The following is a 14,814-nucleotide window of genomic DNA, read 5'->3' as shown; positions in this document are numbered from 1 at the left end:
AACTATATCCTAGAACAAAATCAACACTCTTAACAGGAAAATAACAGAATCCAGAATCTCTACAACAATCATCAGCTGTGTCCAGTGCACAAACAAAAATTACCAGACTTGTGAAGAAGCAAGAAAAAACAGCCAATAGAACTGATTTCAAGATGGGACAAATGATGGATTTAGCAGACCAAAAAAAAACCTTTAAAGTAGTTATTATAAACATGTTAAAATAGATATATAGGGAAACAGACTTGGCCCAGTGGTTGGAGCATCCGTCTACCACATGGGAGGTCCGCGATTCAAACCCCGGGCCTCCTTGACCCGTGTGGAGCTGGCCCATGCACAGTGCTGATGTGCTCAAGGAGTGCCCTGCCACACAGGGGTGTCCCCCGCGTAGGGGAGCCCACGTGCAAGGAGTGCGCCCGTAAGGAGAGCCGCCCAGCGCGAAAGAAAGTGCAGCCTGCCTAGGAATGGCACCACCCACACTTCCTGTGCCGCTGACGACAACAGAAGCGGACAAAGAAACTAGACTCAGCGAAGAGACACAGAGAACAGACAGCCGGGGGAGGGGGGGAATTAAATAAATAAAATAAATCTTAAAAAAAAAATAGATATATAAAAGGAAATATTTCAAATAATTAAAGAAATTCTAGTCTTAGGTAAATAGTAAGATAGGGAATCTCAGCAAATAAATGGAAGCTATATTTTAAAAGGACCACATGGAAATTCTAGAACTGAAAATTACAAAAAAGATAAATTCACTGATGTACTTAATTGCAGATTAGAGATATCTGAAGAGTCAGTTAACGTGAAGATAGAGCATTACAAATTTTCCAGTCTGAAGAAAAGAGAGAAAAAAGACTGAAGGAAAAAATATCAGAGCCTTGGGGAACGTATGAGAAAATATTAAGTGACCTAACACATGTGTAGCAAGAGTCCCAGATGGAGAAGAGAGTGTGAATGGGGCAGAAAATGTCTTTTTAAAATAATTGCTGATTTTTTTCCAATTTGATTCTTTTTAAGATTTATTTTATTTATTTCTCTCCCCTTCCCTCCCCCTCAACCCCTGTCCCAGTTGTCTGTTCTCTATGTCCATTTGCTGTGTGTTCTTCTTTTTGTCTGCTTCTGTTGTTGTTAGCAGCACAGGAATCTGTGCTTCCTTTTTGTTTTGTTGTTGCATCATCTTGCTGCGTCAGCTCTCCATGCATGTGGTGCCATTCCTGGGCAGGCTGCACTTTCTTTTGTGCTGGGCGGCTCTCCTTATGGGGCGCATTCCTGTGCATGGGGCTCCCCTACACGGGGGGTACCCCTGTGTGGCACGGCACTCCTTGTGTGCATCAGCACTGCACATGGGCCAGCTCCACACGGGTTAAGGAGGCCCGGGGTTTGAACCGCAGACCTCCCATGTGGTAGACTGATGCCCTATCCACTGGGCCAAGTCTGCTTCCCCAATTTGATTTAAATAATAAAAATGTACAGATGTAAACCCCAAAAGGAGAAATACAAAGAAAGTCATGCCTACACCAAAGATAAAGCAAAATGGCTAAAGAAGCCAAGAGAAAAAAAAAGCATTACATACAGGGGGACAACAATAAGAATAACCAATTACTTCTTTTCAAAAATAGTAGAGGCCAACTTAAAGTGCAGAAAGAAAAAGAAACTATGAACCTAGAATTCTTTCCCACTGAAAATATCCTTAATACTGAATATGAAAGTCATTTTCAGATAAATGAACATCAGAGAATCCATTGCCAATAGACTTACACATGACTCTGAACAACATGTTAGTGGATATTCTTTAGTTTAAAGGAAAATGATACCATATGGAAGCTTGGGTCTACAGGAAGGAAAGTAGAGTATCAGAAATAAATAAATATGTAAGTGTTTATATATTTTTCATACATATATATGTTTTTCTTCTTGTGCTTTTTAAAAAGATAACCGATAGTTGAAAGCAAATATAATAACATTGTAAGATGGAATTTCTAATGCATGTAGAAGTAAAAGACATGACAATAGATATCCAGAATATATAAAGAACTTTTACAATGCAACAAAAAATATAAGCAACCCAACTAAAAAATGGCAAAGAACTTGAATAGACATTTCACCAAAGAAGTCAATAAACACATGAAAAGATGCTCATTTCATTAGCCATTAAGGAATTACAAATTAAAACTACAATGAGGGAGTGAGTTTAGCTCAGTTGCATATGTGAGGTCTAGGGTTCAATTACTAGTACCTCCTTAAAATAAAACACTTCACATCCACAAGGACATCTATTATTAAATAAACAAAAAATAAGTTTGGAAAGGGTGTGGAGAAATTGGAACTCAAGTGTATTGTTAGTGGGAATATAAAATAGTACAGTCATTGTGGAAAGCAATATGGCAGTTCCTCAAGAAGTTAAATATAGAATTACCACTTAACCTTGCAATCCCACTTCAAAATATCTACCTAAAGAGAGTAAAAACAGGGTCACAAACTGATATTCGTTGTATACCAACAAGCATTATTCACAATAGCCAAAAGCTGGAAGCAACCCAAGTGTCTATCAACAAATGAATAGAGAAAATGGATTTTTAAAATGTGGTATATACACACAATGGAATATTTTGTTCAGCCATAAGAAAAAATGAAGTTATAAGACCAGCTGCAGCATGGAAGAACCTTGAAAACATTATGTTCAGAGAAATAAGCAAGACATAATGAGGAAAGCATATGTGGCTCAAGTGATAGAGCTTCTGCCAACCATATGGAAGGACCTGGGTTCCATCCCTGGCGCCTCCTGGTGAAAAAGGAGAAAGCATGCCCTCGTGACAAGCCAGAGCCCATGTGAGTGCCCACATATTGAGCCAGTGCCCAACGCAAGTGACTCACACAGCAAGATGATGATGCATCAGAAGAGAGACAAGGGGAGAGTCAAGGTGAAGCACAGCAGAAACCAGGAACTGAGGTGGTGCAATTGAAAGGGAACCTCTCTCCCCATCAGAGGTCTCCAGGATCAAATCCCGGTGAATCCTAGAGGAGAGAAAAGGAGAAGAGAAGACAACACAGACAGCAAAAATAGCAGGGCAGGAGGAGGGGAAGGGGAGTAAATAAATAAATAAAAATCTTAAAAAAAAAAAAGACATAATGACAAAAATTTATGGTATTACTTACAAGAGAAGCCTAGAAATAGCAAATCTGCAGAGATAGAAAGCAGATTAGGTTACCAGGGGAGAGGGGCATAGGTAAGAGGGAATGTTTGTGTAGCAGTTTGATAGTTATGAATTCCAAAAATAGATATTGGATTATGTTCGTAAACTGGTCTGTACCTGGGCATGATTAAATTATGATTAGAGCTTTGATTGGGCCATGACAGTAGGGTGTTGAGTCCCTGCCCCTTGATGGGTGGGACTCACAGATAAAAGGTATGGCAAAGGACAGAGTTGGAGCTTTTTGATGCTGGAGGTTTTTGATGTTGGAGTTTTTGATGCTGGAGTCTTGAGGTGCAGCCCGGGAAGTGAACATACAGGAGAACACAGAGGAATAGAGACGGCTCCTTAGACACAGCAGAAACCCTGGGGAGAGAGACAGAGCTGCTTGCCTGATAGTCTACAGCTGACCTTGTGGAGAAAACAGAGGACCTGAGCCCAGAAAGAAGCATGACCTGGGAAGAGAAGAACCCAGGAAGCCTGAACCCTGGCAGACATCATCAGCCATCTTGCTCCAACACATGCAAATAGACTTTGATGAGGGAAGTAACTTATGCTTTATGGCCTGGTATCTGTAGGCTCCTACCCCAAATAAATACCCTTTATAAAAGCCAACAGGCTTCTGGTATTTTGCATCAGCACCCCTTTGACTGACTAATACAGTCTGTGAAAATAAAATAAAATAATTTTAAATAAAAGGATCAGGCTCTTTCTCAAGTCAGAGAGATTCAAAACCTGAGAGGGATTTGAAGTAAAGGACATTCTCAAAAAAAGAGAAAGAGGGAAACGGACTTTGGCCCAGTGGTTAGGGCGTCCATCTACCACATGGGAGGTCCGCGGTTCAAGCCCCGGGCCTCCTTGACCCGTGTGGAGCTGGCCATGCGCAGTGCTGATGCGCGCAAGGAGTGCCGTGCCACACAGGGGTGTCCCCCGCGTAGGGGAGCCCCACGCGCAAGGAGTGCACCCATAAGGAGAGCCGCCCAGCGCGAAGGAGGGAGCAGCCTGCCGAGGAATGGCGCCGCCCACACTTCCCGTGCCGCTGACGACAACAGAAGCGGACAAAGAAACAAGACGCAGCAAAAAGACACAGAAAACAGACAACCAGGGGAGGGGAATTAAATAAATAAATAAATAAATCTTTAAAAAAAAAAGAGAGAAAGAAAAAAAAAGACATGACAGTACAAGTACATAGGATGAATAAAATTATACTGTAACAAAGTTATTATATTTGCAAAATGGGAACTGTGCAGTAGGACAAATGAAGTGTTCATTGTAAAGTGGCCATGATATGGCGGCGGACTTGGCCCAGTGGTTAGGGCGTCCATCTACCACATGGGAGGTCCGCGGTTCAAACCCCAGGCCTCCTTGACCCGTGTGGAGCTGGCCCACGCGCAGTGCTGATGCACGCAAGGAGTGCCCTGCCACGCAGGGGTGTCCGCACATAGGGGAGCCCCACGCGCAAGGAGTGCGCCCTGTAAGGAGAGCCACCCAGCGTGAAAGAAAGTGCAGCCTGCCCAGGAATGGCGCCGCACACACAGAGAGCTGATACGACAAGATGACGTAACCAAAAGAAACATAGATTCCCGTGCTGCTGACAACAACAGAAGCAGACAAAGAAACAAGACGCAGCAAATAGACCCAGAGAACAGACAACCAGGGCAGGGTGGGGAAGGGGAGAGAAAGAAATAAATAAATCTTTTTTTAAAAATAAAGTGGCCATGATAAAATATTGACTCTAAACAAACATGATAGGGAAACGGACTTGGCCCAGTGGTTAGGGTGTCCATCTACCACATGGGAGGTCTGCAGTTCAAACCCCAGGCCTCCTTGACCCGTGTGGAGTTGGCCCACGCACAGCGCTGATGCGCGCAAGGAGTGCCGTGCCATGCAGGGGTGTCCCCCGCGTAGGGGAGCCCCACATGCAAGGAGTGCGCCCTGTAAGGAGAGCCGCCCAGCATGAAAGAAAGTGCAGTCTGCCTAAGAATGGAGCCACCCACACGGAGAGCTGACACAACAAGATGACTCAACAAAAAGAGACACAGATTCCCGTGCCACTGACAACAACAGAAGCGGACAAAGAAACAAGACGCAGCAAATAGACACAGAGAACAGACAACCAAGGTGGAGAGGAGGGGAGAGAAATAAATAAATAAATACATCATTTAAAAAAATTGATAGATGAAAGATACATATTTTTGCTCTGAATCAACCACTAAAAGTGATAAAAAGAAATATAGCTAAGAAGCCAGCAAAGGAAATAAAATATATTTCAAAAGATTAAATATATACCAAAAGGTAGAAAAGCAGCAACAGAGGACAAAAAAAAAAAAGGACAAGTAGAAAATAACTAGCAAGAAGGTAGACTTCAACCCAACCATATAAATAATTACTTTAAATGTAAAAATTAAAAACTCCAATTAAAAGGCAGATAGTGTCACACTGGATTACTTTAAGCCCCAGCTATATGCTGTTCAAGAGAGAAAGACTTTAAGTTTTAAGACACAAAGAGGTGGGAAGTAAAAGGCCAGACTAGATAAAGAATTATTACAACCTAATAATAACATAAACAACCCAATTTATTAAAGGGGACAAAAGCCTTAAACAGACTTTACTTCATGGAGGTAGATATGTCAATTACCAATAAGCATGAGAAGATACTCAACCTCAATAGTCATCAGGGAAAAGAAGTTTAAAAAGGTGCGCAACATACTGAGGCAGTTGCAGGAAGGAAAGCATCACATATGGTAGGTGCAAGTGTGAGTCCAAGCGGGGTTCAAATCCTGGCTCTGATGTTTTCTTGCATATGACCTTGGACAAAATACTTAACCTTGCTAAGCCTCAGTTTGCTCATCTTAAGAAAAAAAATAACTGAGGGAAATAATAATGGTGCCTACAAACTGACGTGTGAATAAGTTAGGACTTCTAACTTATTGTGTCCATGGTCCACAATAATCCTTCATTACGTGTAGAATGCTGCTATTATTATCATTATTATTATTTATTCCAGCAGCAGCAGGAATAGGAGTAAGGCCCACTACAACTTGAACCTCTCAAGGTCTTGCTCGTTCTGCAGGGCCAGCCAGCTGTGTCACCAGTGCTAGCTAAAACTGGTTCCGCTCTGGCCACCTCCAAAGCTAACCCAGCCTACCTAACAGCCTCTCACCTGGGAGGGGCTTGACCAGAACACCGGAAGAGAAGAGCTGGCCAGAGGGGATTCAGATAGACCAAGAGGGACCACGTCCCTCTGGTGCCCGTGCTTCATGGACCCAGGCAGTGCTAACAGGAAGCGAGATCTCCATAAACGTGCGGAAGCCCCTCGGCTAACCCTTCTCCCCTTGTGACCCAGGTGATCTTCAAAAACGAGGTGACCAACGAGTTCTTATACTACACCCTGAGTTTCAGGGTCATCCCTTCAGGCATCATCAAAGTCATCGAGATGGTGAGCCCGGTCCGGCAGAGTACCTCAGCCTCCGTCAAGGTGGAGAACCCCCTGCCGTACTCGGTGACCCTGGCCACGGAATGCAGGGTGCCCGACATCACCCTGCCCTCCCAGTTCGTAGTGCCTGCCAACTCTGAGGTATGCCTCTGACTTCCAGGGGCCCCCTGCCGTCTGTGATGGGGGTGTCTGTCTGTCCGTGGGGTCTCGGGACCCACGCTCTGCCTCCCCTGAGTTTGGGCCAGCCCTGGGGGTGGTCAGGAAGGCAAGGGACTGTCACACTCCTGAGCTCTCCTTTCCTCGGCTGCCGAAGTCTTCCCATGACCTAGGGGCCATAAGAGCTTTGCAGGTAAAATGGACTACTTGATGATAAACCTTGCTCCTTGTATATGTTTGTTTGCCTTGTTCAAACTAAAAATATTTTTCTTGTTTTTTTGCTAATTACAAAAGAATACATGGTGATGATAAGAAAAGCAGAGTACATAGTACTATGCTAAAAAGTGTACCCCACACACATATATCTATACATAGACAATTTCAGGAGACACACAAGAAATCTTTGGCAGTGATCAGGGACATGGAATTATGGACTGGTAGGAGAGTGAGCTTTCCTTTTCTTCTTTTCATCAATTTATCACTCTAATTTTTCACAGAGTAGTGATTCCATCAAAATTTCTCCTCTTCTTCTCCAACTTCAACCTACCTGGCTTTATTCCTCTTGCTCTAACTCTAGTACTTTCTTCACATCTACAATCCAGAATCCACTGTGGGGTTTTTTTGTTTTGTTTTGTTTTGTTTTATTTACTTCTCTCCCCTCCCGTCCCCACCCCCACCCCAGTTGTCTGTTCTGTGTGTCTATTTGCTGCGTCTTCTTTGTCCGCTTCTGTTGTTGTCAGCGGCACGGGAATCTGTGTTTCTTTTTGTTGAACGGGAATCTGTGGTTTTTTTTGTTGCCTCATCTTGTTGTGTCATCTCTCTGTGTGTGCGGCGCCATTCCTGGGCAGGCTGAAATTTCCTTCGCGCTAGGCAGCTCTCCGTATGGGGCGCACTCCTTGCACGTGGGGCTCCCCTACGCGGGGGACACCCCTGCGTGGCAGGGCACTCCTTGCGTGCATCAGCACTGCGCATGGGCCAGCTCCACACTCCACTGTGTTCTTTAGAGAGTATCTCCATGCCCTTTATTTTACTTCATTTTGTTTCATTGTGAACTATAAAATCTAGTCAGAAAAGAATATAAAATGCATATTCCTTTTTATGCACTTATGTAGTAAAATGTGTATTTTAAACAAATAATTATGAAGTGACTATATAACCAATACCCAGGCCGAGAAATATAAAATTGCCATCACCCTAGAAGCCCCCCTCAACTGTGTGGCCCTCGCCACTCATAATACCTTTCCTCCCTCACCCCTAAAAGTCACCACTACCCTTGTCTTCTGATAATCATTTCTTGCTTAGATTTGCCTGTTTTTTTTTAAACTTTATGTGAAAGATATCATACTATATTCATTCTTTAAAGTCTTATTTCTTTTGCTCTATATCATGATTGTTAGAGTCACCCATGTGGCTGCCCATAACTGAGGTTCATTCCTCTTTTGCTGTATAATAATCCACTGCAAAACTATACCACAACTTAGATATCCTTTCTACTGTGGCCAGACATTCGAGTTGTTTTCAGTGTTTAGCTATCATCATGAAAAATTCTCCCATGAACCTTCCTGTACATGTATCCTGACATACTTGGGCATGTATATACCAACAAGTAGCATTGCTGCATGCATATATTTAACTTTATTAGATAAGTGCCAATCAATGATGAGAATTCCAAATGTTCCACATCTTCACCAGCCCTGTTAGACTTTTTAAGGTTTTCCAATCTGGTGCATATAAACTGGTAATTCCTTGTATTTTTAATTTCCCTTTTTACAGGCAGATTGATTTCAGTTGAGTAATACTTTGTGTGGGAGATTTGCGTCTATGTTGATGAAAGAGATTGGCCCACAATTTTCCTTTCTCATACTGTCTTTGTCCTGTATGGGTATCAAAGTTTTGCAAGCCATGTAAAAAGAGTTGGGGATTTTCTTGCTTTCTCAATTCCATGAAAGAGTTTATGTAAGAACGAAACTACTCCTCCCTTGATTTCAGAAGTGAAGCCACCTCTGCCTGGAATTTTCTTTGTGGGAAGACTGCCAACTACTGATTTAATTCCTGTAATGGGTTATTGAACTTTTTAGATTTTCTGTTTCTTTTTCAATCAATAATCAGAGCTGTCCATTTCATCTACATATTCAAACTATTGGTATAAAGTTGTTAATAATATCATATTATTATCTTTTCAATGCAATGTCCCTTTTTTCAATTCTAACATTGGTTATTGTTCTTTCTCTCTTTGTTTTTTGATCCATCTCACCAGAGGTCTCTCAACATTTTATCTTTTTCAAAAAAAACAAAACATTTCTTTGCTTTGTTGGTACTCTCTGTTATGTGTGTGTGTTTTAGTTACTTGATTTCTGTTCTTCATTATTTTTTTCCTTCTGCTTTCTTGGAGTTAATGGTGCTATTATACAATTTCTAAGATGAATCTTATTACATTACCTTTTTTTTTTAAGGATTTATTTTTTATTTATTTCTCTCCCCTTCCCCACCCCCTCCCTCCCAGTTGTCTGCTCTCTCTGTGTCCATTCGCTGTGTATTCTTCTGTGCCCGCTTGTATTCTTGTCAGCAGCACCCAGAATCCATCTTTCTTTTTGTTGCATCTTCTTGCTGCATCAGCTCTCCGTGTGCAGCGCCATTCCTGGGCAGGCTGCACTTTTTTCACTCTGGGCAGCTCTCCTTACAGGGCACACTCCTTGCACATGGGGCTCCCCTATGTGGGGGACACCCCTGCGTGGCACAACACTCCTTGCGCACATCAGCACTGCATGTGGGCCAGCTCATCACATGGGTCAGGAGGCCCTGGGTTTGAACCTTGGACCGCCCATGTGGTAGGCAGATGCCCTATCTATTGGACCAAATCTGCTTCCCTTATTGCATTACCTTTCAATCTTTTTTTTATTTTCCAATATATATCCTTAAGACTATAAATTTCCAAGTACTAATTTAGTTGCCACATACAAGTATTGATATGTAGTATTTTTTATTATGTTCAAATATGTTCTAATTTTCATTATTATTAAACTTCTTTGATTCATGGATTATTATATGTGTTTCTTAATTTTCAAACACATATGGATTTTTCTGGTGACTTGAAACTTTTTCAATACGAATGATCCTCTTTGTTTCTAGCAATGCTTTTTGCCCTAAAGTCCATTTTGTCTACTATTAATATAGCATGTTTTTGGTTAGTATTTGAATGGTGTACTTTCTTTAATCATCATACTTTCAACCTTTTTGTAACCTTATCCTTTAAATGATACACATCGTACAATCATCCAAAGTATACAATCATTCACTCGCAGTATAATCACAGAGTTGTGCATTCAGTACCACAATCAATTTTAGAAACCCCATACCCCTGGGGTTCCCCTATTACTGACACTTAGCATTAGTTTGGAACCTTTGTTACAGCTGATGAACGAATATTAAAATATTACTGTTAACTATAGCCCGTAATTTGCATTAGGTGTATTTTCCCCATTATTAACACCTTGTAATAATGGTGGGCATTTGTTCTAGCTCATGGAAGGACATTCTTGTATTTGTACTATTAACCACATTCATCATCCACAACAGGGTTCCCTATGTTATACAGTCCCATATTTCATCTTCTAACTTTCCTTCTAGTGACACACTCGTCCCTTAACTTCCCTTTTCAATCACAATCACACGCACAATTGTGCACTGTTACACTCACATTAATGTTCTATCATTACCTCCATCCATTTCCAAGCATTGACAATCAACCTTATTAAACATTCTGCACAAATCAAGCATCACCTCCCCATTCTCTACTCTCATTCTATCCCCTGGTAACCTTTATTCTAGATAGTAATTCCATGAATTTGCTCCTTATAATTAGTTCATATTAGAGAAATCATACAATATTTGCCCTTTCGTGTCTGGCTTATTTCACTCAATATAATGTCCTGAAGTTTCATCTCAATGATACCTCATTGTGGTTTTGGTTTGCAATTTCCTAATAGTAATGTTTTGAGCATCTTTTCATGTGCTTCATAAACCAGAGGGTAGGAGTTGTAAGTCTTTTGAGGCTCAGCCAATCTTTACTTTCAATTGAAGCATTTAGGCCATTTATATTTCATGTAAATAGCGGTATATTCAGATTGAATACTATCATTTTCTTTCTCTTTATTCTGTCTGTTCAATGTTTTCTTTTTCTCTTTTGTTTTGTGGGTATCTCTTCATGGCAGGTCTTCATTGTCTGTAGCAGTGTTATTCTGTGCATTATTCTCTCTCCTCTTATAACTTGGCGTAGCATTCTACCATACTCCTTTCCTGCTGCTCACGTTGGGTCTTCCCATGCTCCTATTTGAAGAAGAAGGTAGCCTAGGATAGCTGCCCTATCTTCATGTACCAAGGCTCTCTCTTCTTTTATTACTGCTAAAGATATATTTTAAATAGTCTGTGTTTTTAAGATTTCTTTTCTCTGCTCTCCTCCACTTTTATCTCAGCATTATCTTTCCTTTGTCCTTAGTATCTCAGTTCTAGTCATATACATTCTACTCCTAGAGGCCTTTCCTCACAGGTTTTGTCTTAGAAGGGAGCTTCGGTCACTTGGTTTTGAGAATTCAAATGACCCAGGCAGTCCCACATCATCCAGTCTTATTGTGATGCCTTTGCAATTAAAGTAAACTGGAGGGAGGCGGACATGGTTCAACTGATAGTGTGTCTACCTACCATATAGGAGGTCCAGGGTTTAATACCCAGGGCCTCCTGGCCTGTGTGATGAACTGGCCTACACACAGTGCTGCCACATGCAAGGAGTACCATGCCACGCAGGAGTGCCACCCACATTGGTGTCCCCCACGCACAAGGAGTGTGCCCCGCAAGGAGAGCCACCCCACATGAAAAATTCAACCCGCCCAGGAGTGGCGCCACACACACGGAGAGCTGACGTAGCAAGATGACACAACCAAAAGAGACACATATTCCCAGTACCACCTGACAAGAATGCAAGCAGACACAGAAGAATTCACAGCAAATGGACATAGAGAGCAAAGAGTGGGGTGGGGGGAGGGGAAAAATAAATACATTTTTTAAAAAATAAAAAATAAAAATAAAGTAAACTGGAGTCTGAAATCACCCCCTCCAAAGTAGGCTACTATTCTCACACGTTTTCCAGGTTGACTGGAGACCCTACAATTTGGGGTGATTTCTGGATTTTCTCGTCCCAAGTCTGATGTTCCTTTGTCTTTGCCCATTCCTCCCACACAGTGGCTGATACCACATGAACCTTATGGTTTTCAGTGGTTTGGCCCTACCCACTCATATTCTAGGGTTTGTGGATTCACATTTTCACTTCGTTTTGTTACAGATGTTGGCCCTGAGTTCTTTTTGTTGTCATTTTTAATCTATTAGATCTATATGTCTCATGGGAGGATTTGGAGAGATTCTAAAACTATGCAGTGAGGTGGTAACTAGCTCTCTCCGACCTATGGGAAACAGGCACACCTCCCTCAGAGCAGAGGGGTGGCAATCTAACTCTCCCCAACCTGTAGGGAACAGATCAGTGGGGTGGCAACCTAAACCTACCCAGCCTATAGGGAACTGACCCACCACCCCCCCTCAGAGTAGTGGGGTGGTGACCTAACTCTCCCCCAACCTCCAGGTAATGCTTTCCACCCTCTACCCTCTCTGTATCCTAGGGCAGCCAAACTCTCCCTGAGCAATGGGCTGGAACATCCACCCTCTTCAATGCCAGGGCACACACCCTCTGTACATGTGCCTTCCATCTAACATCAGGAGTCAATTTTACTAAGTGCTCTGCAACTTTAAAATGCAGATGACCTTTCCTCCAGTTTCCAATAATAGTTCCATTATTTGTTTCTAAGGACTTATCAGCATAACTTTAGTCTCCGTATTCCTACCAACAGTTTCTTCAAAGCAATCTAGGCCTTTTCTATCAAGCATCTCACAATTCCTCCAAAAAATACTCCTTACCCATTTATAAAAACATTCCAGCATTTTTGCTAATTGCAAGCAGCAAGAACCCACTCCTAGTACCAATTTCTGTATTAGTTAGCCAACAACTGCCAATGCAGACTACCAGAAAATGTGTTGACTTTTATAAAGGGGATTTATTTGGGGTAAAATTTATAGTTCCAAAGCTGTGGAAAGTCCAGCTCAAGGCACTATAATAGGTGCTTTCTCATTAAAGTCAGCTGCCACATGTTGAAGCAAGATGGCAAACAAACTGCCTGGTCTCTCCTTCCCCTCTGGGCTTTCTTTTTCAGGTTCAGCTGCTCTGCTTTCTTCCAGATTTCAGCTGCAAACTGGTATAGGGCTTGTCTCTTAGCGCTTCCTATATCAGTCTCAGCTATTCTGCACTCTTCCAATTTCAACTGTAAGCTACAGGCAAATGGCTCATCTCTGCCTGGGGCCTCAGCTGTTTGAACCTTCTCCTTTCTGTCACATGGCAGGATCAAGAATGACAGAGCTCTCTCTTGTCTTTCTCAGTCTTTCTCTGTGTTTCCATTTATATCAGACCCAGCAAGGGGGATGAATTATGCCTTACTGATGTAACCCAATCAAAAGCCCTAAATTGATCTTATCAAGTAATCTAACCAAAGGCCCCTCAGCTGAATTTAATGCAATCAAATGGTAACACACCCAGAGGAATAGATTAACTTACAAACATAATCTTTCTTTTTTTTAAGAGGGTACTGGGGATTGAACCCAGAACCTCATACATGGGAAGCAGGTGCTCAACCACTCAGCTACATCTGCTCCCCAGTGAGACTTGGGTTTTTTTATTTGTTTGTTTTTAGGAGATACTGGGGATTGAACCCAGAATCTCAATTATGGGAAGCACGCAACTCAACCACCTGAGCTATATATTCTCCCCAAGCTTTCTCTTTTTGAGATTCATAAAATAATCTCAAGCTGCCACAGAAAGGAAGAAGTGAAAGTTTCCCTGTTTGCAGATGACATGATCCTACATACAGAAAATCCTGAAAAATTCACAATAAAGCTCCTATAGCTAATAAAGGAATTCAGCAAAGTGGCAGGGTACAAGATCGATATGCAAAAAAACAGCAGTGTTTCTGTTCACGGGTAATGAACACTCTGAAGAAGAAATCAAAAACAAAAGTCCATTTACAATAGCAACTAAAAGAAACAAATATCTAGGAATAAATCTAACCTAGGATGTAAAGACTTGAACACAGAAAACTACAAAACATTGCTTTTAAAAAAAATTAAAGAAGACCTAAATAATTGAAAGGGCATTCCATGTTCATGAATTTGAAGACCAAATATCATTAAGATGTCAATTCTACCCAAAGTGATTTGCAGATTCAACGCAATCCCAATCAAATTTCCAATAGCCTTCTTTACCAAAATGGAAAAACCAATCATGAAATTTATATGAAAAGGTAAAGGACCTCAAATAGCCAATATCACTGTATTAGTCAGAGTTCTCTAGGGAAACAGAATCAACAGGAGATGTTTGTAAATAGTGTGAGATTTTATAAAATTCTCTCACATGGCCATGGAATGCACAAGTCCAAATTCTGCATGCAGGCAAACCAGGGACTCTGATAAAGGTCCTAGATGAGTTCCCAGGAGACACTGTCTGTCCAGGGTTGAGCTGGAAAATTCTCTCTGAATGCTGAAATCACTTCCCCTTTTAAGGCATTCAGCTGATTGAATAAAATGTCACTCATTGCTGGTGGCAGTCTCCTTGGTTGATTATAGATGTAATCAGCCATCTATGCAATGAACTCACTGATGATTAAAGTCCATAAATGTCCTAGCCCAGTGTTTGCTTGACCAATCAACTGGGTGCCAGTTACCTGGCCAAGCTGACATGTTAGCCTAACCATCACAATCATCCTGAAAAAAGATTGAATTTGAAGAACTCATACTTTCTGATCTTAAAAGTTATTATAGGAAGCAGATGTAACTCAAGCACTTGAGCACCTGCTTCCTACATGGGAGGTCCCAGGTTCCATTCCCAATGTCTCCTCAAAAAAAAAAAGAAAATAACCAACTCAAGGGGGCTGATGTGGCTCA

General features: G+C 41.7%; 1 protein-coding gene across 3 annotated transcripts in view; it reads left to right on the top strand.

Moving 5' to 3' along the window:
• HYDIN (HYDIN axonemal central pair apparatus protein) overlaps positions 1–14,814 on the top strand; it is a 516,844-nt gene that overhangs the window by 495,461 nt on the left and 6,569 nt on the right. For all 3 annotated transcript variants that reach the window (XM_071209089.1, XM_058279757.2, XM_071209090.1), the window contains one exon: positions 6,535–6,765. In XM_071209089.1, the coding sequence (XP_071065190.1) occupies positions 6,535–6,765 (231 nt within the window). The remainder of the gene's footprint in view (positions 1–6,534; positions 6,766–14,814) is intronic.

Source organism: Dasypus novemcinctus, chromosome 18, assembly GCF_030445035.2.
Source record: "Dasypus novemcinctus isolate mDasNov1 chromosome 18, mDasNov1.1.hap2, whole genome shotgun sequence".
NCBI classification, from domain to species: Eukaryota; Metazoa; Chordata; class Mammalia; order Cingulata; family Dasypodidae; genus Dasypus; species Dasypus novemcinctus.
This window is presented reverse-complemented; position numbering and strand designations above follow the sequence as displayed.